Below are 26,808 nucleotides of genomic sequence, written 5' to 3'. Positions count from 1 at the left end.
GTGGGATGGTTAACGTCATGAAGCTTTACACCAGACGCAAAGCAAAGTGGAACTGAAAAACACTCCACACATGTCAGTCACGTTCGCATCTGGTGTCAGAAGTCAGGAGACGTTGATCAGGACGGTTTGTTTAGTCTTAAAATACTAAAATAGTCAAACTGAAGCATATTCTTAACGAAAATGAGGATCTTAAACATCAGAACGCTTACCTTCGACATCAAACTCAATGTCGTGACAGTCCGTTTGGCTGAGGCTCCACGGACAGTAGAAGACGGATCCTCCCTCCGTAACGTTGACCTGCCTCGTGTTGGCTTTGGGAGCTCCGATCACCACACTCACACTGCAAACCAGAGACGGACAGAGAGATAACCGTTTAATTGTGTGTGTTTAATCAGTGTTAGCATTATGTTAGACCTTCTGGGATCTTGGAAAGTTAATTAGTATCTCTAACTGCTGAGCATGTTTGTCGACAAACTGGTGAAACTGTACGTGAATTTGTCCTGAAGATCTGTGTGCGTGCTCCCATTTCACCTTATTATCCACGTTAGAAAACAGAGACAAGTTTACCAAACCAGAGGATCCTTACAAACCTGAGACTCTCTACCGAGCTGTTGCTAAAGGTTTGCAGCTCTTAGCCTGGCCTTAATTAAAAATTGCATTCCAGACCTCCCACTTGTCGGCTTTCAACACGGTGCAGTACGCACGCTTTACTGCCGTATTCTGACTCAGAAGCAAAACATTTTAACAGGTTGCAGCTCTGGTTTACATAATCCCCGTTCAACCAGAGGGGAGGTGGAGGGGGGAAACTGCTGCTATGACATGTGCACATGTGATGCTCGGAGACATGTTCAAGTCCACTTGTGCAGTCGGACACACAAAGAGAAGCACTCACGCGGTCACACATGAATCCCTGCGGGGCGGATTCGACAGGAAAACAAGAAAGCAGACAGGCTAAGTGGAGTCGCACTCTTTGTTTCTTCAGCTGTGGCACTAAACTTCCACGTCCTTGGAGCTACAGTGTTCGACCACAGGAAGAGCCGCCGACCGCTTTAACCGACGTGGAGAGAATCCGTCAGGTTACAGGTGAGCACGAGGATAATCACATGCAGGACGGCCCTCAGAGATGAAAGAGAGATGACGGGCAGAGAGCGATGACACGATAATGGAGGAAACCAGGATTTTGGGCTTGGTGAAGTTGGAAAAAAAAAAAAAGTCTCCCAGTAGTTAATGCGTCTTAAGTGGATGACTTAGGCATTACATCATCCTAGAACCCACTTGACCCTGACAAGCATCACAGACACAGTTTCTCGCATTGATGTGGGCAAAGGAGTCAAGGACCACTGGGACCAGACGGTGTCCTGGGGGCTCCGGTGGAGGAAGAACACACCCTTTCCTGACCGAGATCTTCCAGTAGTCCATGAACGTTTACATTTTGGCTAAACTTAGCATCCTGCCCCCCCCCCCAAGGGTAACTACTCAGCAGGGTCCAGAGGAAGCTGGGGAGCCAGCCATGACTCAAAAAGCAGTTAAACCGAGCAAAATCCCAAAGCCTTCTGATCCACGGTAATTAATCCCACTGAACCTATCTATTACCACAGATGACAAAATGCAGAAAGTTATGGGATGGATTGTGGAAAAAAAAGTGGGCTGGGTCGTGTTGGTGGTCAGCACAAAGCTTTCAAATCATTTCAGCATCTCCGGGGTTTTGAAAACACACAACTGTGGGAGAACAAAGGGAACGGCACACAGAGGAGAAGTTACGAGTTTAATATCACACCGTTACCGCGGCCTTAATACCTCAGAAGAGATACAGAGCAATGCCAAGTCCAAATGTGGAGCAGAAAAACTTAAGCTGGTTTGTGTTGGAAGAGAGAAACAGAAACAAACCGGTCTTGACTTGGAGAGCCAAGAAACAGCTCCCGACCGCATGTGCAGACGCAGGAATATCCCCACACAGCAGCGCAGCTCCACCTGTGCAGTAATCTAAATCACAGAGAGGCTTCCTGGTCGGGGAATCTCACGATGAGACAGCCGAGGATCTCCCTCTCTCGCTGCGTCCAAAACTCACAGATATGCGAGCAGTCAGTAAATATTTAACACGAGCAGACTCGCACTCTGTTAATGTGTTTTGAACGAGAACTACAAAGCAACACCTGCAGGACCTTGAACTTTAAAGAAGATTAACTGTACTCGAATCGTTACGTGTGTTGCACAAAAAGGCTTTAAAAGTTTTTTGCAGCAGAGAGAAGAACAGGGATCAACTGAGTTTAGTATAAAATAAGATGCATGCGCATGTATGCAGCGAACTCTTAACGAGGCCAAAGAAACTGGAGGCTGCTGCATCTTTTCTTTTTTCTGTTGAATCAGACCTGAACAGAGTCCAGCTGTAGTTGGCCGTGGCAGCTTTTCAAAGGGGGGGAAAAAAACTACAGGAAATAACAAAACAAGCAGATCACGCTTTAATCAGCAAGCTGGCAGTTGAAGCCAGTTTTCACGACCTTGCACAGATGCATGCAGATGTGCAGACAGTCACACACGAACACGGGGCTGATAGCGATCTTAAAAGTGCTGCAAATTAGCATTTAATGGGTCCTTATCTGGCGAGGATCAGTCTGGTTTCTTAACTGGCATTTCTCCACCCTTCACCTTATCTGCCGGCCGTGAGCTCAGACGGTGGAGCTTTTGTTTCGCTTGCATCTAATGAAGCTCTGACTGCAGTCGGCTGAGTGCTGCATTGCAAATTCCTTTGTAAGGAGTCAGTGGAGTGTATGGATGGCTCTTGGGATGGGTATGCAAATATATGTAATTGGCAGTGTGGGGTGGGTGGGGGGGGGTGGTGGGTGAGCAATCCTCAGCTGTTCAGTTGAAAGACAAACTCATCGGGTTGCGTCTGAGCCACAGTGGCTAAAAGTGAGTCTAGACAAAAAGCAGCGTTCACAGAAGGGACTGAAAGCAGCAGCGTCACAGCAGGGAGAGATCAGAACAACATCTGTGAAGCCACGAACGGTCGTGAGTGATGCTCCCTGAAATGTTTTGGCTGCCGGAGAGTTAAACAAGTCCTTCCCATGTTGCTATGGACAAAACAGAGTTTCACAAGAGGGTGGACTTGAGCAATGTCCTGGTCAGGGGTGGAGGCTGGATGAGAAGCATTAGCGGCTTCACCATGTCTAGCATAGCCCCAAACCCCACCAGCTGCCATACAGCAGCCACTAATGGCCTCCACCAACCAGCTGACAATTAAGCATTAATTAAACTACTGTGAGGGATTTGGGCTGCGAGCGAGGAATGCGTAAACAAGAGCTCCACTGTAAGAGAGGACTGAGGGTTCGTCTCATCAGAGGACACAACTCTACAAAAAAAAAAAAAAATCTCCCACCACACCATAATTGCCAGACTGCGACCACTTTTTTATGTGGGGTTGAGAAATTAAGGGTGATGCAGAGTGCTGGAACTTGCTGATGTGACACTGTGGTGCCGAGACATCGCTAATAAAGGTTAATGATGAGGTTACAGAGGAAGTTGTCACGGGGCAAATTCCTCTGTTACCCCCTCCTGCACCCTTCAGCCCAGACATTTCCTCCATTCCACATCTAATTGTCTTCCATCCCAGCTGTGGAGCTGATGTCACTCGAACTCTATTATAACCAGTTTAAGCAAGAAAGAGCAAAAAAATTACAATCACGTTTGTTCGGCGCCTGCAGAGTCGGCTGCAGTCGCCATCTGCGGTCATAAACACGACTCAACGAGCGCTCCGGCACAGATGCAAAAAGGGATGGAGGTGGTGGTGGAGGGGAAAATATGGAGAAGTGGCCTTCACATCTCAGCAACACCTCAGTAAAAAAAAAAAAAAAAAAAAAAAGTACAGTGACCCACGGAGTTCATGCTGAGCTATCAACACATGCTTAAACACTGGAGCGGTTCCATATCAGTAAAAGGAGTCAGACGCAGCGATCTGATTCGAGCCACAGGCAGCACTTGACCTTCACTGCTCTCATTCCAGCGGCAGAGAACCGGAGCATGCCAAAATAAAGGGCTGCACCCATCGGTTATTTTCCCTGTTGATTAATCTGTTTGTTTTCTCAGCTAACTGGTTTGTTGTTTGGTCTAGAAAATGTCTAAAAATGGTAAAAATTTCCTCCCAAAGCCGGAGAGGACGTGCTCAAAACGTCTGGTTCTGCCCACAACCCAAAGATATTCAGTTTACCGTCATAAAAACATAAAATATTCACATTTTCTTACATAGATGTCACTAACCAACTTATCTATTATGACAATAATGGCTGATTAATCAAAAAGAAGACAGTTTAATTGATTAAAGGGCAACTTCACCGGTTTTAACCATTAAGTTGTTTTTACAGGTCTTAAGGAGAAAAAAAAAGTAGAATAAAGGATTTTGTGGCTCTAGAGGAAGCTGTATAAAATCTAATAAATTACCTCCAGTGATGTCACTCTGTGGTTAATTAAGTTGCATTGTGGGTAATGTAGGCATCAGGCTTTGAAAAGAGGGAAGAATGTGAGCATTAAAACAGGTGATATTTCTGGTTCTGCCGTATTGATTTTGATCCTTTGTTGAGCCAACCAGCATTAGAGGAGTGTAACCACTTTTCAAAATCTTGCACCTACATTACCTACAATGCAATATGGTACGTTGACCTGCAAACATACTTGGTGTAGTTACCCTTTAATTTTTGCTTCTCTAACCAAAAGCACCACCATCTCTGCCCCCTCCGACTCTGGAGAATCACTTCGCCGACATAATCAAATGACACCTGGATCAATGAGAGTGGAAATATGGAGCTAACGCGCTCAAACGAATTAATGAGTAGTCAATACCGCGAGGCAGTATGATGTCATCCAGCTGCAATATTGACTCTTCAAAAGCACGCGTGGCGGCTGAGGAGTGACATCAGCCGAACGACAGACGTGAGAAGCGTGCGATGACTTATTTCTAGACCACATGGAGCCACACGAACCGTCTCGCGTCCTCCTCCTCCTCCTCTCAGAGCCAAGGCCAGACAGAAGCTGTTTGAGTCCTTTGCGTCTGCCATATGGACGGCCGTCTCCTCCTCGCACACCACATACGCACATGTTCTCCGAGCTGCTGTCCAGGAGCCGCGAGATGATGAGAGTAGCAGTGCCTGCTGCGATGGCGTGTGCTGCTGACTACAGAAAGTCTAACTGCGCTGTGCCGAAGCCTCATTCCTTCAGATTGTCCTGTAAAAGCCGCGGGAGCAGATAAAGGATCTGTATGTTGCTCTACGGGGGCTCGCAGCAAGTCGGGACCTTTTATACCAGCTAAACCATCCAAGAGTGAAGTTGAAAGGGAGACTGGAGCCCTACACCAATCAGCGTTGATCAGATAAACAGTCCAATATGTCGAGGTTCTGATCCCACGATCGCCATAAAATCACTTCCTCGTTATCCTCAACAGGATTACCGTGTCTGGCAACAGGTGGCCTGAGAATCACAAAGTGCTGCCGGCCAAGAAGGCAAAACAATGTTTTTTTGTCATCCAGACGTCGTCCAAAGGCAATTCACAACGATTGTTTATACGTGATGATTTTACGCTACTCTGCAGCTGGGTAGGAGTAACACAGTCTGCTAACCGGATCAGTAAGCGGACACCAAGCTGATTTAGCGATTATTGTATTTAACCTTTTTCTTTGTTGATATTAAAATTTTCTTTATTGAAAGGACAGGCGAAGAGTGGCAGGAAGCAAGAGGAGGGAGGGGGAGAGAGCGGATGGTGTGCAGCAAACGGCCACAGGTCGGATTTGAACCCTGGACAAGGCCTTCCTTTCACCTTTTATTTTCCCGGGAAGACCCATTGAGATGAGATCAAGGCTTCTTTTACAAGAGGGACCTGGACATCGTAGCAGCCGTGCACGATCACGAAATATAAAAGCTGCTCAAACACAGTGGCCTCTAGAGATCGACAACCACATGCCTCCTTCACTACATTCCCGATGATGCCTGGAAATAGTAAAAATGTGTCTTTGTTATTCCATGACAAGCGTTCGTGCTTCGACTTTGCAGCAGGCGGCAATCATCGAGCGACTGTATTTTACCCTCCTTATGGGCGCGTTTACGGTTAATGTGTGCAAACCGGCAGCTGTTCTGTCAAAACCACCAAACACGCACAAAGCAATTTGCAAGCGGCAACTGAGAAATTCGAAACATCCCTCTGCTTTACAAAGAAACCATCAAAATGACATGTGCTCAAGCATTTTCTCATACCAAACTGTTGCTCCCCACCACCATCCACCCCAAAAACTACAAGCCCTCCCTCCCCTCCCACAATCCCACTGCCCTAAAATCCTCCTGCAGGGAGCTTTACTGCCGCCGGTTCACACCTCTCCACAATGCCCACGTCAGGGGGTCCAGTCGTCTCACCTCAGGATAGAGAGGCTGTTGTATTAAACGTGCTGATTGGAGGTGGTGGGGGGGGGGGGGAGGTGAAGCAGCTGTTGAAACACTTCAGTGTGTTCACCCCCAACTCCACCCGCACCCACACATGCATGCATACAATCGCACACACACATCCAGAGACAGTAATGCCCCGAGGTTACATCTCATTTCCATGTAAAATATGAGTTCTCATGCTAATCTGACTTTCAGGCAGTGAACAGGCTTGACGATGACGTCGTTTGCTTATTGCTATATAAAGCACAGCTTTTATCAAGTTACCATGGATGTGAGTCATAGAGTGACCCGGGGGGGGGTTAAAGCAAACCAGACCTGCTGGTAGTCACAGATTAAATCTAGCAAAGTATGAGTCAGGACGACCCTGACCAACGGCTAACTCCACTCCGAGTGAGACATGACGTCCTCGGGGCATTCCCAGCGCAGCAGACGTGACAGCGGGGTCCGTTACACGCATCACCACCTTCCACACCGACGTCTTTTCCCCGTGAAACGCACACAGGCTCATTATTTAAAGCCCCCTTTTTTTTTTTACCAGCAGAGCAGTAAAAGCTAGACAGGCACTTTAAGTTAGAGACAGAGTGCAGCCACGCTAAGTTTATCCCGACTGACCTTTACAGCAACAGACGCTAATGTTCCCCCACCTACCGGCCTGATTACCTTTCGGCGCGCGCAGCGTACGAAAAACAGAAAATTAAAGCAAAACGGCCAATAAATTAAGAAGAGAAATGAGTCACAGTTAAAAACCAGCTCAGATGGAAAACAGTAAACAATTTCTGCCGTCAGACAAAGGGCCCCATTGTCTGCACGCAACGCCAAGAACCTGGACGGAGGAAAAAAAAAAGAAAAGTTTGGCAGCACAAATATACGAGCTGCGCACAGTCGAACACTTAACGGGTTTGATTTAGAGGCGGGTCGGTAGAAAAGGACACCAATGAAAACAATAACAGAAACAAGAGTGATCATATATGGAGAGGGACTTTCGGTGTAGACAGAGAAAACATCGCAGCTTTTAGTGGCCGAAGGAGACCCCGTGCCAATGTCAATATTAGTTCAACTCTAACCGTGTTTGCAGCGGTGACCTCGTCATGGTCGAACCATCCGTGAGCTAATGCGCATCGCCCGACATGTCACAGAGACACGTGTGTGGACTGGAACATATTACTTCATCAGAGCGTCCTCCATCATTAGACATAGCTTTTAAATGACATTATAATCCCACTCGGGGGGGGAAAGTGCTGTGAAAAGTATCAAAGACGTCTGGAGTAAAAGTGAAGATGTTGAGCTTAAATATTACTTTGTTAAACTGAAAGTCACCCATTCAATACTCTGAGATGGTCTGGAAACAAGAAGTGTGGTGTTTTTTTTTTTTTTTTATTCAATTGCCGGTAAAATCAATTAATTCCTCAGCTTGATGACACAAAAACTACTGAAAAGATTTGCACCAAACTGGGATGAAGGATGATTCTCAGCCCAGCAGAGAACCTCAGTGTGGATCCTGAGAAAGAGACGGATTCAGGATTTCTCTCCTCACTTTGCACTCGCAATTAAGTTTAATGACAACAACGTTTCACTCCTTAGACCTTCGCCGGGTTATTTTACAAGACAATGGGGGGAGGCTGTCTTAAGCAGGGCTGTAGACTCGCAGACAAAATCCCACCAAACACACCTGGACCAACAAATCTGCCGCGGAGGTTATGTTTTTGTCTAAATCACTTTGTAGGTTTGTCAGCAGGATTACAGAAAACCTGCTGAACGTTTTGAGGTTTTAAAAACACTTTTCATTAGTTTCTCAGGGAATGATGGAGGATTTTTTCATCAGGCGTATTTCAGTAGCTGGTATCTTTGACTGAGCACAAAGGGGGGAATGTTGGACCTCAGCGGAGGTAAGAAATTAGTAACTAAAGTTAAGAAATAAACGCAGTCGAGTGAATGTTTTTACTGTAATCTACGTTATTTTACAAGCCCAACATTCACGTGTGGAGAGGCACCAGGAGCCGCCTCGTCCCTTCATACACTCCAGGACGGGTCTGTTATTATTTACAGCCCGTGACCTCTGACTTCCTTCTATCTCGGTATGATCCACTCCCTCATCTGTGCCTGGCACCGGAGACAGTCGCGGAGGAGTTACGGGTGTTTGATTATGCGGCGTTTGAGGAGAGAGCGAGCCCTCAGAAGTCCTTCCCGTGATGCGGGGGACTGGCGTTACACGTGAGGAGTCGACCCCTGGCTCAACATTAAAATAACACACGGACACTACGGGAGAACATTTATCCTCCTGCCCTTCCTGTGTTCATCTGACAAGAGGCGAAGTCAGTTCACAGACTCTGTCCTCGGGCGTTCTTCCATGGTGGGCTGTCTTTCTCGCCAGTGTCCAAACTTAATTGTGTTAGTCCGGGCCGAAGGGCACGACAGACCCGCGTATATAAACTCGTTGTCAAGATTGAGTGTCAAAGTGGGAGAAAGTCGGCCTTTGTGTTTGCAAGGCCTGACCGGGACATTTATGGATGGGAGAGCTATCATCCTCCCTCATATCTGCATCCGCCATCGGTCTCTTTTCACTACCATCCCACCAGCGATGAAGGGTTTTTTTTCTCATGTGCTGGGAGCCTGAGCTGACAGCAGCTCATCCGGACGAGAAGAAACTCTCTGTGCAACCCTCAGCTGACCTCACCCCAGCTACTCCCCCCTTCCTCCTCCTCCTCCTCCTCTCCCCCATGTCTCCAAAGTGTGGGGCGATGATGATGTGACGGCAAAAAGATAAAAAAAAAAAAAACGAGAGATAACAGAAACTCCTTCCATGACTCCACTGATATTGTTTCGTCGAGTGGACTTCTAAAGAAGCTGTGAATGAAAAGCAGCAGATACATGTGGTTTACAGATAAAGCAATGACTCACGGCCTTAAATCTGCTCTCTCCTACTTTGTTTTCTTTGACATTTGACTTCTGAATACATATCATCCGCAGGAAAATTACAGGGCGCCGGGGCTGTAGGGAAGCTGCACTTAAACATTATTCCTGCTCGGCACACATACAAACCATTGTCTCACCTCCTCCTCCTCCTCCTCCTCCTCCTCCTCCTCCTCCATAGGCACGGTCGTCTCGACTGCAGAAAAGTTCATATTAAGTCATCAGTAAGATGACGTCTGCTCCGCCTTGCACTTAATGAGACGGGGAGAGATGATGGGGAGGGAGGCGAGACAGTGTGGGGGGAAGGTCTACTTTACAGGATGGATAAATTAAAAAAAAGCCCAGCAGAATGACATCAGCATAGGAGGAAGTAAAGGAGGAGGGGGGGGGGGGATGCTGAAGAGAGAAGTCGGGTTCAAGCATTCAAGCCTCACGTCCTAAATCAAACGTCTCTCATGGAGCTCCTGCTTCCCAGACAGAGAGGTGAAGACCAATGGCAGCAGCAGGCTTTTAAAGAGACAGCTAAGGCCAGGAGAGAGAGAGAGAGAGAGGGGGGAAATCTCCCCATGTCTGAGTGTCTGCCGTCCAGGGAAGTGGGGAGGAGGAACAGGGAAACTAGAGCTGCTGCTGCTGGCGGCCCACTCGGCACAAAGCCCTTTTTCTCAAATCCCAGCATGCTGGCTGGTTGGACAGTGGGGCCGAGACGCCGCTGGTGCTCAGCAGACACAGACTCAGCCAGGAAGTCTGATTGCGTCTGAGCGAAACCTTGACTGCGGCTGCATAACCTTTTGTTAATGATTGTTGGGATTACAGGGCCTGAGGCTCACCAAAATGTCCAGAACGTGTGCTGCAACACGCTGTGCTGATCTGTCAGCAGCTGGATTAACCTGCTGGATTAAGAGGCTCCACACTGCTGCTTTCTCCCCCATAAGACTGAGGCATCAGACCCCGACCACAGGCTTGTATGTGTGCGTTCAAAACCCTCAACATGACTGATGCCCAGATCTCTTAAAGAAGAATGCGGAGACAGCCACAACATGCTGGGGTGTCACAGGGATCAGACCCAGCTGAGCCAGGAAGCATCGCGACCAAAAGACCAATGAGATTACTGGAGGGTGAAAGTTTAACAGCTTTAACAGATTAAATGTCATTTGGCAGCGCAACAAGATTAAGATTTCAGGGCGATTCCAAAAGGTTTTGCGTGGGTTCACTCTCTTATTCTATAATGAAACGGCCACTCTTTTACATTACCGTTATTGCATTTAATGTCGGAGCACAAATGCAATTTCCTGAATCTATCTAATTACACTGGGCTGTGCGTGTGCGCACTGAGGGCGTGTGCGCCGTGCGTAAAGCATGTGCCCAGAGATCCCAGTATGTACACAACACCCAGAATCTAATATCAGAGCCGCAACAACCACACCGATGAGTTCAGCATTTCCAAAACAACAAAAGGAAACTCGAGCTGTGACTTTAACAGGCGGCGTTTTTGTAAAATGTTCTGAAAGTTTGGCACAAAGGAAAAACCTGCGATATCAGCCAGCGGAAAGTTTGCACGCAGCATATTTGTGCCCAAACTGTGAACACATGTTTCAGGGTTTTTTTTTTTCAAAAATAAAAACATCGATCACTGCTCACCTGGAGGAATCAGCCAAATAAAAGTCAACAGCATATCCGAAGTAGCTCCCTGCGGGTCCGCTGTAAACAGCTGGGTTCTCCACGTCCAAGTTGAACGCCTCGCAGACAGGCGGAGAAACAGTGAGTAACAGCCCCGTTATACAAAGCAGAGAGCGGGCGAGGAGGGCTGCCATCCCCGGCGTCTTTACGCGAAATCGTTCCAAGCGCATTTTCTTCTTCTTCTTCTTCTTCTTCTTCTTCTTCTTCTTCTTCTTGAGAATAAATTAATCCACTAAAAGTTTGTACTCAAAAAAATGTTTAAAAAAAAGGGTGAATTTGTCTCCAGTTTGTGGTGCGTTCAAGTCCTTAGATCAAGCCTGAGAAGAGCGGGTTGGGAAATATGGGTTAAAACTGCATCCCTGTAACTCTAACCGGCCAGTGTCTCATTAATGCGCCGTCAGCTCCTCTCCGCGTCCTCTCTCTCTCTCTCTCTCTTCTCTCTCTCTCTCTCTCTCTCTTCTCTCTCTCTCTCTCTCTCTCTCTCTCCCTCTCTCTTCTCTCTCTCTCTCTCTCTCTCTCTCTCTTCAGACCTCCACGCCTCCTCCGCTCACCTACTCCTCATACATGGAGCAGCAGGGAGTTCCCACACCCGTGACAAAGTTTGGGAGAGGAGGAGCTTGTGATTCCCTTAACAAAAAAAAAAAAAAAACTGGGAGAGGGGGGGATCTTCTCATCCACTTTCTGTGAGGAGATGTGGTTTGAAACGTGGTCACTTTCTTATCAGTGACTGTTAAAAGAACCAAAAGAACAATGAGCCCCCCAAAAAAAAGTTATCTCGAGATTTTTAAGATTGAAGTTGCCCTCAGAAGTTGGCGATAAGAAGGTGAATGAAACTTTATTTATATTTCCACCTCATATGAGAAGTGTTACTTGGACGCCCCTGCTGTCCATGAGGCGATAAGATAAGACTCATATTGATACAGGAAATCAGGTTTTTCTTTTTGTTCCTTTATCTCTTTCACTCATATGTCAGGAATTTAAATCATTATGACACACTGTCTCCCCAGTGAGCAGTAAAGGAACAGTTCACCCAAAAGGACAATCCAGCCGTTATCTGCTCAGCGCTCCACGCGGACGGAAAGTCTGGTGAAGTTTTAGTCATCGACAAAACATTTCTGGAGCTTCGCAGCAAAACAGTGTTGCCGCGTTCTCCTAAACAAACTGCAGCAGATGGAGACTAAGTTTAAAACATTTAAAAAGAAAAAAAATGTTATTTACACCCTTGATAGCTGGTCCACTTCAGATGCTAACACTTAGCTTAGCAGTGACGATATTTGGCATAATTTCTGGATGTTCCTGACGTCCGTACAGCTCGTCTGGTGTAAGACAAGTCTCCGTAAGATCCGATATCTCAAACGGACACCAAGATTAAAGCTTCACTGTAGCTTCAGAGCTAACGGTATTAGCGCAAGTGGGTACGTGAGCTCGACTGGACGCATGTTGGTTCGAATAACTTCTTTTCAAATCAGTTTGGGATCTCCAGGCTTCAGGAGACTATTTTAGCTTTTGTGTCTTAAACCAAGTCCCCAGAAATGTTTTGTGTGTAGATAATGACTTGAATTCTCAGTTTTTGGTTGAACTGTTCCTTTAACCGTCTCCTGACATCCTCCACCAGCTTTTTTTTTCCCCCTTTTTTTTTATTTTTTTATTTTTCTCCTCCTCGTTACAACCCGGGAACACGAACTGCGACTGTAAATAAACCTCCCCGGCTCTCAGAATAAACACTTATCGCACAACTCCACACTAATTATACCTTCGTCGCACAACCTTGCGACTCCAATGTGTGATCCATATGTATTTCTACCTAATTACAGCGTTGATCCGGTTTTAGACGCACGATGTCCTCTGATGCTCTCGAAAGACGAGGTGGAGGGGGGTGTGGGAAGATTTCCTATTCCAGCCTGTGAGTCACACGAGACCGAGGAAAGTGGTTAGGCTGTGAAAAGCAACTACTCACTGAAACGAGACCTTTAATAAACCGATCCTGGCCGGCTGGAATTAGTGACTGTTGGTTTAGCTGATTCACTTGAAGCCTCTGGGACTGAACACGGGGGCCAAATTTGGCCGTGCAGCAGCAGCAGAGACGTGAACTCTCCGTCGAGTGCGTCTCGTATTTATAACTAATCTGAAGACCGACTGTAGACTGATGGGTGTAATCCAGAGTGTCTGATGGAGGGGGAGGGGGTTCACTTCACAGCTGTTGGGGGCACTTGATGGTTCAAAGCTCTAATCCTGGAGTGGGGGTCTCATTCTGTCACTCTGTTTTTAGGTCCACGGGATGAGATTGCAGATGAAGGATGAGGATTGGCTGAAGTTCAAGGTGTGGCTGACAGAAAGACTCGGGAAAACTTGGTTATACACGGCAGTCGAAAATTATTTCCCCCCTCTGAACTCCTGAACTGTTTGGTTTTTCAGAAAACCCCCGATGACACGATGTCTGTGCTTCTGCCACATGAAGGTGCGTCGACGCTTCAATTTGCGTTTGTGAATATTCCCAGAAGTCTGAAGCTGTCGGAGGTCGACCTCATCAGTGCCCGCGTTCTTTAATCTGAGGTAGAAGTGCAGATTCTTATGTCAGAGAAGAAGTGGGTTCAACTTCTGACGTTTCTGTGCAAAGCTAACTGAAGCTCACGTCAGATTTATATTATTCAGAGTCTGTTAAACTTAAATGTAGATTCAGGCTCCTGCTCCTGAACGCACCACGAAGATATCTGATTGTTGAGTCTCACTCCCAGGACGTCAAATAACCACATTTTGCAGAAACGAGACACTAACACACCTCGTCTCCCTCTCTGTCCGTCCTCTTACGTCTTTTCATGATGAGAACCGATAGCTTAAAAATAAAAATAATCTTTAATTTCCCTCAAATGCATCAAAACTAGAAGTCACGATCCTACTTTGAAAATGTAAGAAGCAGAACGTGCAGATGTTCGTGTTCAAATGTTGGGAGGAAAAGTCAAAATAAATCCTCCACTAAAGAACAGATCCCTGACAAGTATCAGTACTCGGTTACTTCCCATATCTGGACCTCATGTATGAGGTTAATCAGAGTCGGGCAGGCAGAGACTTTGGAAGCAGATAACAGCGGAATCAGCTCCTCCTCATCGTCCTCTGTAGCGTCTCGCTGATTGAAGCTCTTAAGTTATCTACAATTATCTATTTGACATCTTAAAGGATCAGGATCTTTGCCGGGAGATACAGGAAATATGTCTTTCTAGTGTTCCTGCTACATCTCTCTCTCTCTCTCTCTCTACGTGTGTGTCATCCAGTAGCAGCTTAAACTACAAGCCAGCGTATACAAGTGTGTTCCGTTCTGCATATTTTGTGCGTGAAGCCAGAGTCCGCTCTGCTCTCGGTGATGCATAATTGAAGGGGGCCTGGCTAACTGAACAGTTTTTTCCATCTCGCTTCCAACTGTGATTTCCGTTGAAACGGGGGGGGGGTTTGTTTTTTTTTTATTCCAATGCCTCTGCTTTGACATCATCACTTGGCCTCTATGGCAACAGATCTGAAGTGCAGCAAAACACTTTAAGTTTCGCAGGACTGCACACAGCTGGCCAAGAAATGTTAAATATAGACTTCACACATTGGCACTTCTGCGAGGCCGGGCTCTATGTATGCATGAGCGTGCAGTGCGCACACATCCATCGTCTGCCCTTCCTTCCCGCTGACAGAGCACGCTGAATGTCTTCCGATATATAAAGAGACAAATTATTAATAGAAAAAAAAAAAAAAAAGCAGAAGGCCACTCAGTGTCTTTGTCTTCACACGGATATATGAAGACATGAAGCGTCAGCTCTGTTAAACACACAGATTTATATGAGGCGGGTCAACAGATTTGGCTTCACATCACAGGAAGCTTCACTGTCGTTCATCAACATTAGGATGGAAGTTAAAGGAAGAGTTCAACATTTTTTGGAAATATCCTTCTTGCTGAGTTAGATGAGAGGAACAGTATCACTCTCACATTTGTCCGTTAACTATTAAGCTGAGGCAGGTAGATATTAGCTAGCATATATAGCTAACTATAACCTTAACCATCTAGTGGAGAAAAAAACAAGTTATGGGGGGTTAAATATTCCTTAATTGACAAGCTTTAAATATCAGATTTTCTTACATAAGCTAGCTTTTCCACCCTGCTTCAGTCTTTAAGCTAAGCTAATTACGTCTTAGCCTCACCTTAATATCTAACGACCAGATATCTTCTTCTTCTTCTTTAACTTTTAATAACCGCAAAAAAAAAAAAAAGGTGTGAACATTAGCGAGCTTTAGCGTCGACAGATTTGTTCCTGTTTCCGTTCTTTGGTAGTTTCATAGTTGCTGTTAAGTGGAATCAGTGATCTAATCAAGGGCAGTCAGCATGTCAGCAAAGCAGAAGTTTACAGTCTGCACAGGATGCATTCAGGGTCCGTGTCGGGTGTAGGTCATCTACATATTGGTAGAACTCAGAGCTCTAACCATGATCGCTAAAGTTGGATATGTAAAAGTGTAAGAGATTAGAACTGAAGCCAAAAAACATACGTTAGCTTCAGATTCATGCGCCGGATTGATACGCAGGTCCTTGCAGCCGGTGTAGACTCCTTTAAAATTCACGTCAAATATACTACAAGGAGATTACTTTTCTTGAAGATTCTGGCTCTCGACGTGGACAAAAGATGAGGATACTTTATTATCTTACTATTTTAGATCCACACCAGGCCTCCAGCTTCCTCCCTCAGGTTGTGTGACTCATATCTTCTGACTGACGGTCTCATTTTCTTATGTAGGTTGTATAGAGGCATCGATATTAAATTGAAACTGATCCATAACCAGGTAAAAGTTTTTATTGCGGTGTATTTCAGGTGTTCTCTAACACTTCCCCGGCCTCCACCCGGCCCTCATCTCGGGGGTCTGACGCTGATCGCTGCCATCAGGCAACTGTCAGCATTTAAAGTCACAGAATAAACACAGTTTTTTACCACACAAACAGCAAATAAAGGCCCACAACAGGCAACCTGATCTGAAGTCAACAGGAGGATTTCACTTCTGTTTGTTCCTTTGCCAGCTTCTCTTTCGGATGCATTGGATCCGCGATGTGGATTTTTTTTTAAAAAAACAAGGTCTGGTTGTGAACAAGCAAACTGAAGGTAATGATGGAAAATGAGGTTTGTGAACAGAGAGCTATACTGTTGCGAAGGTCAGCGCTCAGTCCGTGAGAAGAACGAAGAACGGGCTCCTGTGGTTCAGATTAAAACCTGCTCTCGATCTAAACATCAAGACCTGAAACCTGTCTTGAAAACGTCTTTTCAAACTTCCCTCCTCCTCCTCCTCCTCCTCTTCCTCTCTGTCCGTTAGGTAGAGCGATACACATCTTACAGCCAGGAAATTCCTCCAATGTAAAAGTCTGCCCGGGCTTCCTGTTTCAAACAGGCTCCTGCTCTTTCACGTCTCCGTTACACTCAAACACAAACACGCACTATACATGCGCACGCACACACTCGGCTCCTATCTGCTCTGCTTCCCCGTCCGCTCCATGACATTCCCCATGTGCAGGAGGAAGAGGGGGAGGTGGTGAGGTGAGGTGTTGCTGATTGCTGCAGCCAGTCCGAGGCATCGCACGCTGGATGACAGATTTGTCATGAAGGGGTGGAAGTCCTGAGCTGGCCGGTGTTACTGAGCGGACCGTCCATTGTTTTCAACACAAGCTCTTAGCAACGTAGTGGCCGAGTGAATCATATGATTGTTTTAGAAGGAGAAATCATCCCCGAGGCTCCTTACAAGGCAAAGTTCACCCGCCCTTCTGCAATATGGTTTCCTCCTGTGAGCTTTTACTGTCAGTCCAGACAAATTGGGACAACGTGTGTGGGTGAGAGAGAGAGATGATCCCAAACAGTGTCCATTGTTTAGCTGCCTCGTTAAAACGGCAACAAAAACGCCCGAAAATGAGCAGTTGTGGTTTTATGTACATCTGCTAAACGGTCTGAGGAAGCAGAGCTGTAAAGCAGCAGCAGCAGCAGCGTGCAGGGCTGCTGGGGGGGGAACGACCTCGTCTCTACACACCATAACACACACAAGTGTCCTCAAACAACAACTCTCACCGCCTGTGTACATCTACAGCCAGCGCTGCGCTCCACTGCGTGTTTAGTCTCCGTCCAGGCTCGCAGGACTTGTTTACTTGAAAACAAAAACCTTTTAAGAGGCGGCGTAACATGCTTGACATCCTCTAATGGGAGGTCACTGCGGTAGATAAACCGAGACAAGCTGCAAGAACCTGTGCGCAGAAATTGGCACAAGGGTAGAAAACACCAGAGTCGAGCAGCTATTTTGCCCGAACAAAGGCGACAGTACTGTGTGATTTTTGGATAGCGTGCCATCATTCTGGCACCAAAAGAGACATGACGCATGAGGATCAAATTACAGGAGTATCAGTCGGAGGATAAATCTGGTTCCTGGAGCTCCGTCCACCTCCTCCACTGGCAGAGGTCATCGGGTCATGTGAGCTGTGTACCGACCCGGTGTTAAACCTGCCAAACTGCTCACAGCCTTTAACTGATACGATGTTGGCAGGCAACAGTAAACAGCCATCGCACTACTTTTGACAGATACTAAAACTGGTGGTTGAATCTAAACTGTTTCTAGAGGTTGAGGAGAGTCCAGAACTTGTCTCACAGACATTTTCAGACACTGAGTTAGCTGCTAACTGCTGCTAGCTGCTCCTTACAGTGGTGATCAGCTGCTCTAAAGTTGCGAGACGGCCCTGTTGTTGTAAACATTTGTGTATTAGAATGCAATGAAAAATGAGCAGAGCTTTTTTGTGTGTTCCCTCTTGAGTAGTCTGCTCGTGCACTGATGTTTTGCCGAACAGTCCGCCAGAGTGATTTCTCTTCCACATGGATCTTGTAAAAGCACTTTTTTGAAACCTGGTCTCAGGGTGGAAACATTCGAAAACGCCGTCCTTACGTTCTCGCGTGGACAGCAAATCCGCGTACTCTGCGTATCGATGAGGCCATCGCCCCACCCCTCGACCCCGCGACGTCTCATGACAACAACAACAACAATGGTGGACTACATGCTGCAGAAGATATTGAGCCTTTCAGGGTTACTATGGCAAAATATCCTGCTCCTCTGTCACTACGCTGAGAGAAAAAGGATTATAGATTAGCGACTATCCATTTCCATCTTCTTCTTGTTGTGTTCGGTTTCTCCTATAGGCCTGGAATTTGAATTAAAGCGTGTTGAGTCGTTTTCAATGGATCCATTTGGACGCAAATATTCTTGAAACGATGCCGAGGAAGACGGCGGGAAAAAGATCGTTTTGGTACGTGTAGACATGACCTTAATCCGCTACCTGCTCAGAGGCAGAACAATAATCTTTCCTTTGTCTTCTTACCTTTTATACAGAACAACGAGGTGGAACAAAGGTGCGACGTTCCCACCTTGAGCCAGCTGCGTAAAAGAGCGCTAGTGAAACATAAAACTGGTCACACTCTGTGCTGCATCACAGCAGGTAATATTAATAACAAATAAAAACCACGGAGGGTACGATCCCAAAAAAAAAAAAAAAAAAAAAACAGGTCAAAATTCTTTCAATGTGAAAAACTCGCGATCAGGAATGTTTGAATCGAACAATGACACTGAATAAGACGTGCTCACAGCCAGCCGTCCAGTTATGCATTCATGGTCCCGTGTTTGGGGTGTCATGTTTTATTTGGATGGCCTATTTGTCTCTGGGAGTAATGGCGTGCCCCCCCTGACCCCCTCCTGTGTTTTGCTATTGGGGCAGGCGTGCTGCTGAGGCCGCCGCCAGGCCCTCGGAGTTTAGGAATGTAGGCTGTAAAATGTGTGTATCTGGGGGTACAGCAGGCGAGGGCAGTGAATCAGTGTGATCACTGGAGAGCCTCGGGGTATTGTTTTTCACACACACACACACACACACACACACACGTTTAACCATTCACACATTCCCACCAATTTGCTGCTGTTGCGTTCCCACACCCACTCCCCTCGGCACCGAACATGTCTGACACAATGCATATGGAAACAGACGCGCCCGGCTTCCCATGCCCCCTCCCCGAAAACAAACTGCTTTTACAGCGTTGGAAAATAGATCAGCACAGATAGCATTTCTTCTTATATCTTAGACACAAACATAAACATTCTCTTGCACGACAGAATAAACCGCTGCCGCTTTTAAACACACACGAACTCGTATTAGACGTGTGATTGAAGAGGGCACGCCAGGCTTTTAAAAACAAGGCCTTCGGAAAGCTCCACTTGTGTTGTGACTTGAGTGATCTCGTGATAATGAACGGTTGGTGGCACCGGTAGACACAACACCGTGGCACGGACTTTCAACATCTCATCAGATGTATGCCGACGTGTTCTTCCTCCGCAGGCGGAGACGTTTTTCTAGATGCGATTGATGGAAAAAACAATGGTGGCAGAAAACAAAAGGCCTCCCATAATGTCTCCTCTAACATGCTGTTGTGGACAATGGAGCAGTCTATAGATTTACTATCATCATGTGTCATCTACCCCGACATTATGGGTGTAACACATGCCTGTAGTTTCCTGAATGTTTCTTGGTTTAATATGTTCAAGTTGTCTCTTCCTTCCTGTGGTTCACATTTATCACTGCGGTTATTTTCCCTGTCGTGCAGCACGAGATCGCTCGACACAGCGCGCCAGATACTCGTTACTATATGATTTAACAAAACAGTAAAGGTATACAAGAGTCTGCAGCCACCAGCAGCTCTGTTAGGCTGTACTTAAAAGTTACGGCTTGGAGGCAAATGATCATGTCTGCATGCTGAAATGTGCACAATGATACACTTTACCATGCTGATGTTTGACAGGCATAATTTAACATGCTCACCATATATATATAATTTGGTTTTACTTGTATTTTGGACACTTATGACACATTAATTGCCAGAAAGTTACAAATTATATTTAAAGGGATATTCCTGCATAAATTTAATCCATGGTCTAACACACTGTGACACTGAGTAAGACCCCCCCATCAAGTTTTCCGACCGTTAGCTTGTGTAGTTTTAGCTACCACACGATAACAATACACTGCAGTCGACGCCCCCAACCAAGAAACCGCCATCAAAAAGCCACAAATAATGCTCAGAACAGCACCAAACTTCAGCACCAGTACAAACAGGGTCCCAGCACATAGTTCGAGGCATCAAACATCTGCCAGCTTTGCCAGATTACACTGAAAAGTGAACACAGCTCACCACTCTCCTGCAGCAGCTAGCTCGCTGTGGGGAAGCCCTGACGAGTCGATTACCGAGTGCAGTAGAGTTCTGCAGCTCAAGGATGAAAATGTGTGTTTATTACTCCATGGAAATGCAATCAAAGTTCATATGTGTCTTGCCAACCAGTTTATAACAGTTATTATCGAGAGCTGACAGGGAAAAGAACGGAATTGAACATTTCTAACTGCACTCGGTAATCGACTCATCAGGGCTTCCCCACAAGCTGCTGCTTCAATAGAAATCCAGCAAAGTTAGCAGATGTTTGATGCCTTGAACTATGTGCTGGGACTATGTGCTATGTGTGGCTATGAGTGGCTTTTTGATGGTGGTTTCTTGGTTGGAGGCACAGACTGCAGTGTATTGTTGTCTTGCAGGCTTTTCTGAGGTTACTAAAACTACTTAAGCTAGCAGTCTGAAAACTTGATCTCTCGAGGGAGGGTCTTACTCTTAGTCACGGTGTGTTAGACCATGGATTAAATTTATGCCGGAATATCCCTTTAAGAACAGTTAAAACCAGCCTTTTTTTTTTAACATTACTTCGCAAACTTACTGTTTAAAACACAATTTATTTCCTCTTACTCGAGTATGACATCTCGACATCTTGCGTCCTGGTGACCAGTGTTTCCCACTCTATCTCTCATCTGACCACTTCCTGCTGTATTGTGTGTTATGTCCTGTCCAGACTGTGTTGCTGATGAACAACACGGCGGGTCTTGAACTATGTGGAGGTCTCAGAAGAATGTAACCGTACTTCAGCTGTGTCACCTTCTGTAAACATTAAAAACAATGTTTGGGGATGGTGAGTCACAATGCCCAACCCTTCCCCATCCAGCTCCATTCAATCTGCCCCTGCTGCTCCTCCTTATAAGTCAATGTTGATGCTAATGCTGTCCAGACCACCGAGGTGTCATGCACACTTTGCACAGCCTTATATAGAAGCCATCAGAGGTTTATGATCGGTGCATTAGTGGTATCAGTCGGCCCTGATGCATCATGCAGGAGGGTATTCTGTCATCTTGCTAATGTACAAGTCATAACAAGGTCAGTACCCGGCGGTGGTCTGGTGGAGAAGCTCATGTGCGTTACCTTATATGAGAGAGGGTCTCTCCCACAGGATGAGGGGGATCCTGGGAAATGATCTGCAGGGTATCAGGGGGTCGAGATTAATGAAGGCGTTAGGGAAGAGCTGGCACGTAGCATGTTCACTGCCTGGATAGGATTACATCGCAAACAAACCGGAGCATGCACACACAAGCAAACATCGCACAGAGGAAGTGTCCTCTTTAATGAAAGGGTGTCGGGGTCAGCAGTGTTATGACGGTTCAACGGCGGGTTTGTCCTCCTCTTGAAATGTGACACAACACAGCTTCACGTGTTGAGTATCTCCACCTGCTCTCTGGATTCATCTGTTCGATGATGATATGAGCCAGCAGATAATCGGATGACGTGAACATGTCGTCCAAAATCAACATTTAGATTCAAACAAAACACAATGAGAGGGGAGGGAAAAAGAAATCCTGGCAGGTATTTTTATTGCCGCTGCCTCTCGCTCTGGGACATCTCCATGGAAAATCTCTTTTAGTGGGCCCTTTTTTTCGCTGGTGGGACACTCGTTAATACCGAATCGGCAACAGCTTGTACGACTTCTCTCCTGTCTGTAAGGAATCTATAATTCAAACAGCCTGCTGTGCAGACTAAAAATAGCTTTTCCATCCTGTCTGTTATTTTGCTCAGGCCAAACAAAAAAAGGCAGGTTTTAATCCAAACCCCACATCGCGAGCCCAAAGCAAGGGGCGCCATCTTACCCCTGCATAACCCTTTATTTGTGGTTATTGTGAGTAAGGTTCAGGAACTGGACCACAAAACTCCTCTGACCGACTTATCAACTCAGCCACCTCCACCGTCCTGAGCCCATCACCTGTGAAACCTGCACAGGTAAGCCAAACCATCTCTCTCCTGTTTGTCTCAAGTTCTTATAACCGTCCCCCCCCCAAAGACCCTCTCTTTCTCCACCATCCATCCGAAGGTACCGCAGAACAGGGACCCGGGTCATCCAGCACAGGAACCAAGCGGGTGGGGGGGGGATCAAGCCACGACCAAACCTGCAGCCCCTCTCAAAGCTCGGCCCTCATCCACCAACCTCGATCCCTCTTTAATATCTTTTCCAAATTTTCCCTGGGTATGGTCTTGTTAGTTAACACGTTGATTGGGTGATTCTTCGCATGCTTTGTCCGGGGGGGTTGCCACACTGCCACAGCCAAGATCTTCAAACAATCCCAGTCTTCCTGCGTTTGTGTTGAGGAATGTTGTGTTTTGGGTGTCTGCTGATGAATCGCCCGCTCCTCAAAGGAAAAGAGACTCGTTTAACGGCTTGTTCAACGTCACATTTCGTTGAGCGGAATGTGTTGACGTCTCCAGATTGTAATTGCTCCATGTGCGGCCAGAAGGAATGCTGCGTTATTTCTAATAAAATTTAAAAAAAAAAAACCCATCAGACTTTAATCCTCCTAATTACATTAAACACTGCACTGACAGAATGCATTTTCCTGACCACACAGAACCGGTAATGTAATATAACACAGCTCCGGGCTCAGAGATGGACCACCAACACGCTGCAGAAGCAAGTGGTGTCTTCCCTGCTGGGGGGAAAAAAAAAAAAGACAAAATATACATTTTTAACAGCAGCGCTTCACTTTCACTTCCTACTTCCACTAAAAAACACATTTTCCAATAATGGAACACCCAGGTGGGGAAAACAACAGGAAAACATTTCCTTGCCAGTAGCAAATATACTATTAAACTACCACGGGAGGCGGAAGGTTTGTTTCACACACGTAAAGTCAAAAATAAAAAAACACTCTGATGAGCCAAAGAATCATTAAGGCTCTTAATTATCTCAGCCAGGCGTCGACCTGGAGGGGATCATCATGTTTGGTCACGTATGAGTGAGCATCTGTGTATCCGTCGGCATCTTATTCAGCACAGTGCTGTTCTCAGACCAGTCGTTTCTGTGCAGTCGTATGCTAATGGACTCGTGGTCGCAGTGACTCACATTTTTGTTTTATTCATTGCTCTGTAATAAACAGTATCGCTAACGATTGCTGACCCCTCACTCCTCTAAAAACAAACCTTGAGATATTGCAGACGATCTCTCAGTCCTTCTGAGAATACCAACAGAACCACGAACGATCAATCAGTGCCAAGTTTTGGGAACTTCAGAGCAGATTGTGTTGTGAATTCTGATAAATGTGAACCGTAGACATTCATCTTTGCAGCAGTAGTCACCATTTTACTTAATATGTTAAGACATTTCATGCAGTTGGCCAAACTAAAGATAAAAGACTAGTTTGCTTCAGGCCAAATTTAGATTAATCTTCATGCCTAATAGATTATGATCCACTGATTTTAACACATTCAAAGCATGAATAAACCCTCTTGACTGTTAGCGCTGCAGAGGTCTTCACTCTTTCTGAATCTCTACCACAACATTTCTTCCTATGACACTTTCAAAAACACATGCATGAAATTTCCCACGGATGATTTATGAACAGAGGTGGCTGTGGCTGTGGCTCCGGCGGTAGAGCAGCGAGTCAACTTAGGTTTCGATGGTTTGATCCCCAGCTGCACGTCAAATTGTCCCCCGGTGAGATATTAATTGCTCCAGATGGCTGTTTCATCAGTGGCTGAGAGTAGACGTATTAGTTAGGAGGCGCTTAGTTAGTCGATGAAGAGCTCCACCTCGAGCTGAGAGTCAAAGAGAAAGAAGAGCAGCAGATATCAGATATGTCACGTTGTTGTCCTGCTGTCTCTGTACGTTGATATTACAACTGAAATATCAATTATAGCTGATTCAAAGTGAACTGAATGAAGGGTAACTCTGATCAAATCAAACTAAATCATGACTGCGTTTATCTAATATCAAAGAAAACCTTTGACTGCCTGATTCCCTCCAGACATAATTCATCTTCAAAGTAGGACTGTCTTTATGAAATAGACAGATAAATAGATAAATCATGTAGAAATTAGACTCTATTTTTCAGGTTCGGGTCAATGTAGAGAAAGAATGACAGCTAACGAGACGTCAGTGACAAGTTAAATTCATTAAACAAATCGTCACTGACCCCTTCAGTCAGATGTTGCGCTCGGCTGTATCCCCCCCCACCTCCATTTTTTTATTCAGAGCAGCGCTACATCACAAACTGTTCCCAGCTGAAGCACAATAAAATATTACCATTTAGTTTCCAGTTTCTGAGAGTCATTCAGGAAGTGACAGCCCTGTTCTAAAAGCTGAGTCATCCCCACCACCTGGAGACTAAATGTCTCACTCTGAGGAGGAACTGACCATTCATGGTAATATCTATCTCTCACACAACGACTGCTGAGCATAAACACCAACACCTTAATGTTTGTGCTCGAATGCTGATTCACTCCCCGCTAATGAATTCCCTTCAGGAGAGAGAGAGAGAGACACTGTGCTGCGGACGCCTTGTGACTCAAACCCTCTTCCAACTGTGATTCTAAATAAGGCAGTGTAGTTCTCGGTAGAGTTTTATCAGCTCGCTCCCCGATGACTGGTACTCACTGTCCCTGCTTATGACCTGACATGCAGGCAGAAAAAAACACTGAAGTGGAGCCTCTGTTCTTCACTCGCCGGATGTTCTCGCACATGACCGGCGTGGAGCTTCTCGGGGCAAAGAGAGGGAAGATGGTAAGAAAAAAAAATGTGATGCCAGGGTTAGATTTATATGGAGCGGGAGAAGGAGGCTGGCAAAACATCTGATTCACAAAATGATGATGATAATGATGATGATGAGTCATCTAATCTTAAGTCCCAGTGTCCCAAATTACACAAGTATTCCCACTCTTCCCCCTCTTTTCCCATTTCAGACATTGTTTGTTTAAGAAACACACTATTACGCCATATTCAACTTCTCAACCCTGTTCAGACCCGGTGTGAACATCTGCCCTGATGTGATCCCATCACAGACGTACACAACAACAAATAAACACACGTAGAGCTCGGACACAATGTTTTGTTGCACAAAGATGTATGAAACTTAATGTGTGACATTTGCCGAATTTACCAGAAGGCCCAGATGATTAAGAATTTTTCGTAGACTCCGTTACACAATGTGGATTAAGTTTCTTTCTTGGTCAGCAACTCAAAAAAATTGCTCAATTTTAAAAGGGAGTCTGGTCTCTTTCTCCACAGAGTAACCACAGTGATTTTGGTTACTTTATCTTAAAATTTGACATGTTTGATATGAATTAAATGATGCATTCTTTCTGAATGTTTTGTGAAAATTAGTTGAAACCGTGTCTTCAGACAGCTGCTAAAATGGCAGGTAGTTGGCAGGTAAGATGCACTTGAGCCGCAGCAGCAGACAGACTGGTAAAGTTATGCCATGAAAAACTGACACTTAACACAAGGAAAGAAACAATTCAGTGTATTTCATTTACTGCCGAATTTACAAGAAGAACACAAAAGATTTAGAATTTGTTGTCAACGTTTCACAATGTTTTTTTAAGTCTCTCCTTACTCAACAACTCTCAAAATCGTGCAATTTGTTAATGGAGTCTGGTGGTACTGCGACGACTAGTTCAGTGGTAAGATCAGGTGAAACAGACAGCATGTTCACATATGTCAGCTGCTAACTTTGCCGGGTTAAGATGTATTTTCGTAGCTTTTTGGTTGTTTCACGGAGGATGTCAGGTGAGTAGGTAGTCCTTCGATGTTCGATGCTAAAAGAATTTGACCACATGCGGCCTGGACCGGCTCCGATTGTGGTCTGCGTGATCAAATGCATCCTCAATGCACCTCTGGGGGCCTTCACACCTGTACTGTACCTGTACAGCTGCTTACTTGTGATCCGATCCATCAGGGCGGGCGTTAATATCAGGTTCGAAGCAGCCGTTTTCTCTCTCTTCATTTTTAATCTTCAACACTGCTGGCTGCGTGTCAGTACGCTGTCAGTGAGTTCGCAGTTCAGACTGGGTGGTTATCTGTGTGTGTGCATGTGGTTGTAGTTAGGTTCTTTAGAGTACTTTCTCACATATACAGCAGGCTCAGTTCTAAAGAATTATCTCAGTTAAGTGCTATGCCGACTTCCTGCTTATCGGTCGGGAGCGCTCATCTTGTGGGCTGAATGGAGAAATCTTAAATACAGAAAAAAAAGGGAGTCGACGCTCCCGTCCCTGGCTGGCTCCGAGGGCAAATAACGGTTAAAAGTTTGTTATCTGCCCAGTTCCTTCTTTCTTTCTTGCCTTTTTTTTTCACCTACTTGACTCCCCACCTCCTCTCCAGCAGTTCCCTCTGGAGCTGTGCAGTGAAAAAGCCCTCACTCCTCATGTGTCTGGTTTCTATTAGTGAGTTGGAACAGGCCTCTGCGTGCGTTCTGCTTAGGTACGGGAGCTGTTAAGGCAGAAATTTCCCTTTTTTACAACACAGCCCCCATCCCTCAGTCTGTCTCTCTCACTTTGACTCACACACATTAGCTCTAACAGGATATATATAATGTAAAATCCCCCGGCCGCCCCCCCACTGTCCCAAACC

At 45.8% G+C, this 26,808-nt stretch overlaps 1 protein-coding gene and 1 long non-coding RNA gene across 4 annotated transcripts in view; one reads left to right on the top strand and one right to left on the bottom strand.

The window, feature by feature from the left end:
- itga5 (integrin, alpha 5 (fibronectin receptor, alpha polypeptide)) overlaps window positions 1-11,415 on the bottom strand; it is a 39,471-nt gene extending 28,056 nt beyond the window's left edge. The window contains exons 1-2 of the mRNA XM_037103700.1: window positions 10,972-11,415; window positions 210-340 (exon numbers count right to left, since the gene is read on the bottom strand). Of these exons, the coding sequence (XP_036959595.1) occupies window positions 210-340; window positions 10,972-11,180 (340 nt within the window). The 5' untranslated portion in view covers window positions 11,181-11,415. The remainder of the gene's footprint in view (window positions 1-209; window positions 341-10,971) is intronic.
- Window positions 1-13,878, top strand: part of LOC119022622 — a 28,232-nt gene extending 14,354 nt beyond the window's left edge. For all 3 annotated transcript variants that reach the window (XR_005076025.1, XR_005076024.1, XR_005076023.1), the window contains exon 4: window positions 13,280-13,878. This is a non-coding gene — a long non-coding RNA (uncharacterized LOC119022622). The remainder of the gene's footprint in view (window positions 1-13,279) is intronic.
- The last annotated feature ends 12,930 nt before the right edge of the window (window positions 13,879-26,808 follow it).

This window comes from Acanthopagrus latus, chromosome 7 (assembly GCF_904848185.1).
Source record: "Acanthopagrus latus isolate v.2019 chromosome 7, fAcaLat1.1, whole genome shotgun sequence".
In the NCBI taxonomy this organism is placed as follows: domain Eukaryota; kingdom Metazoa; phylum Chordata; class Actinopteri; order Spariformes; family Sparidae; genus Acanthopagrus; species Acanthopagrus latus.
The sequence above is the reverse complement of the archived record's forward strand: the minus strand, read 5'-3'. Positions and strand labels throughout refer to the sequence as shown.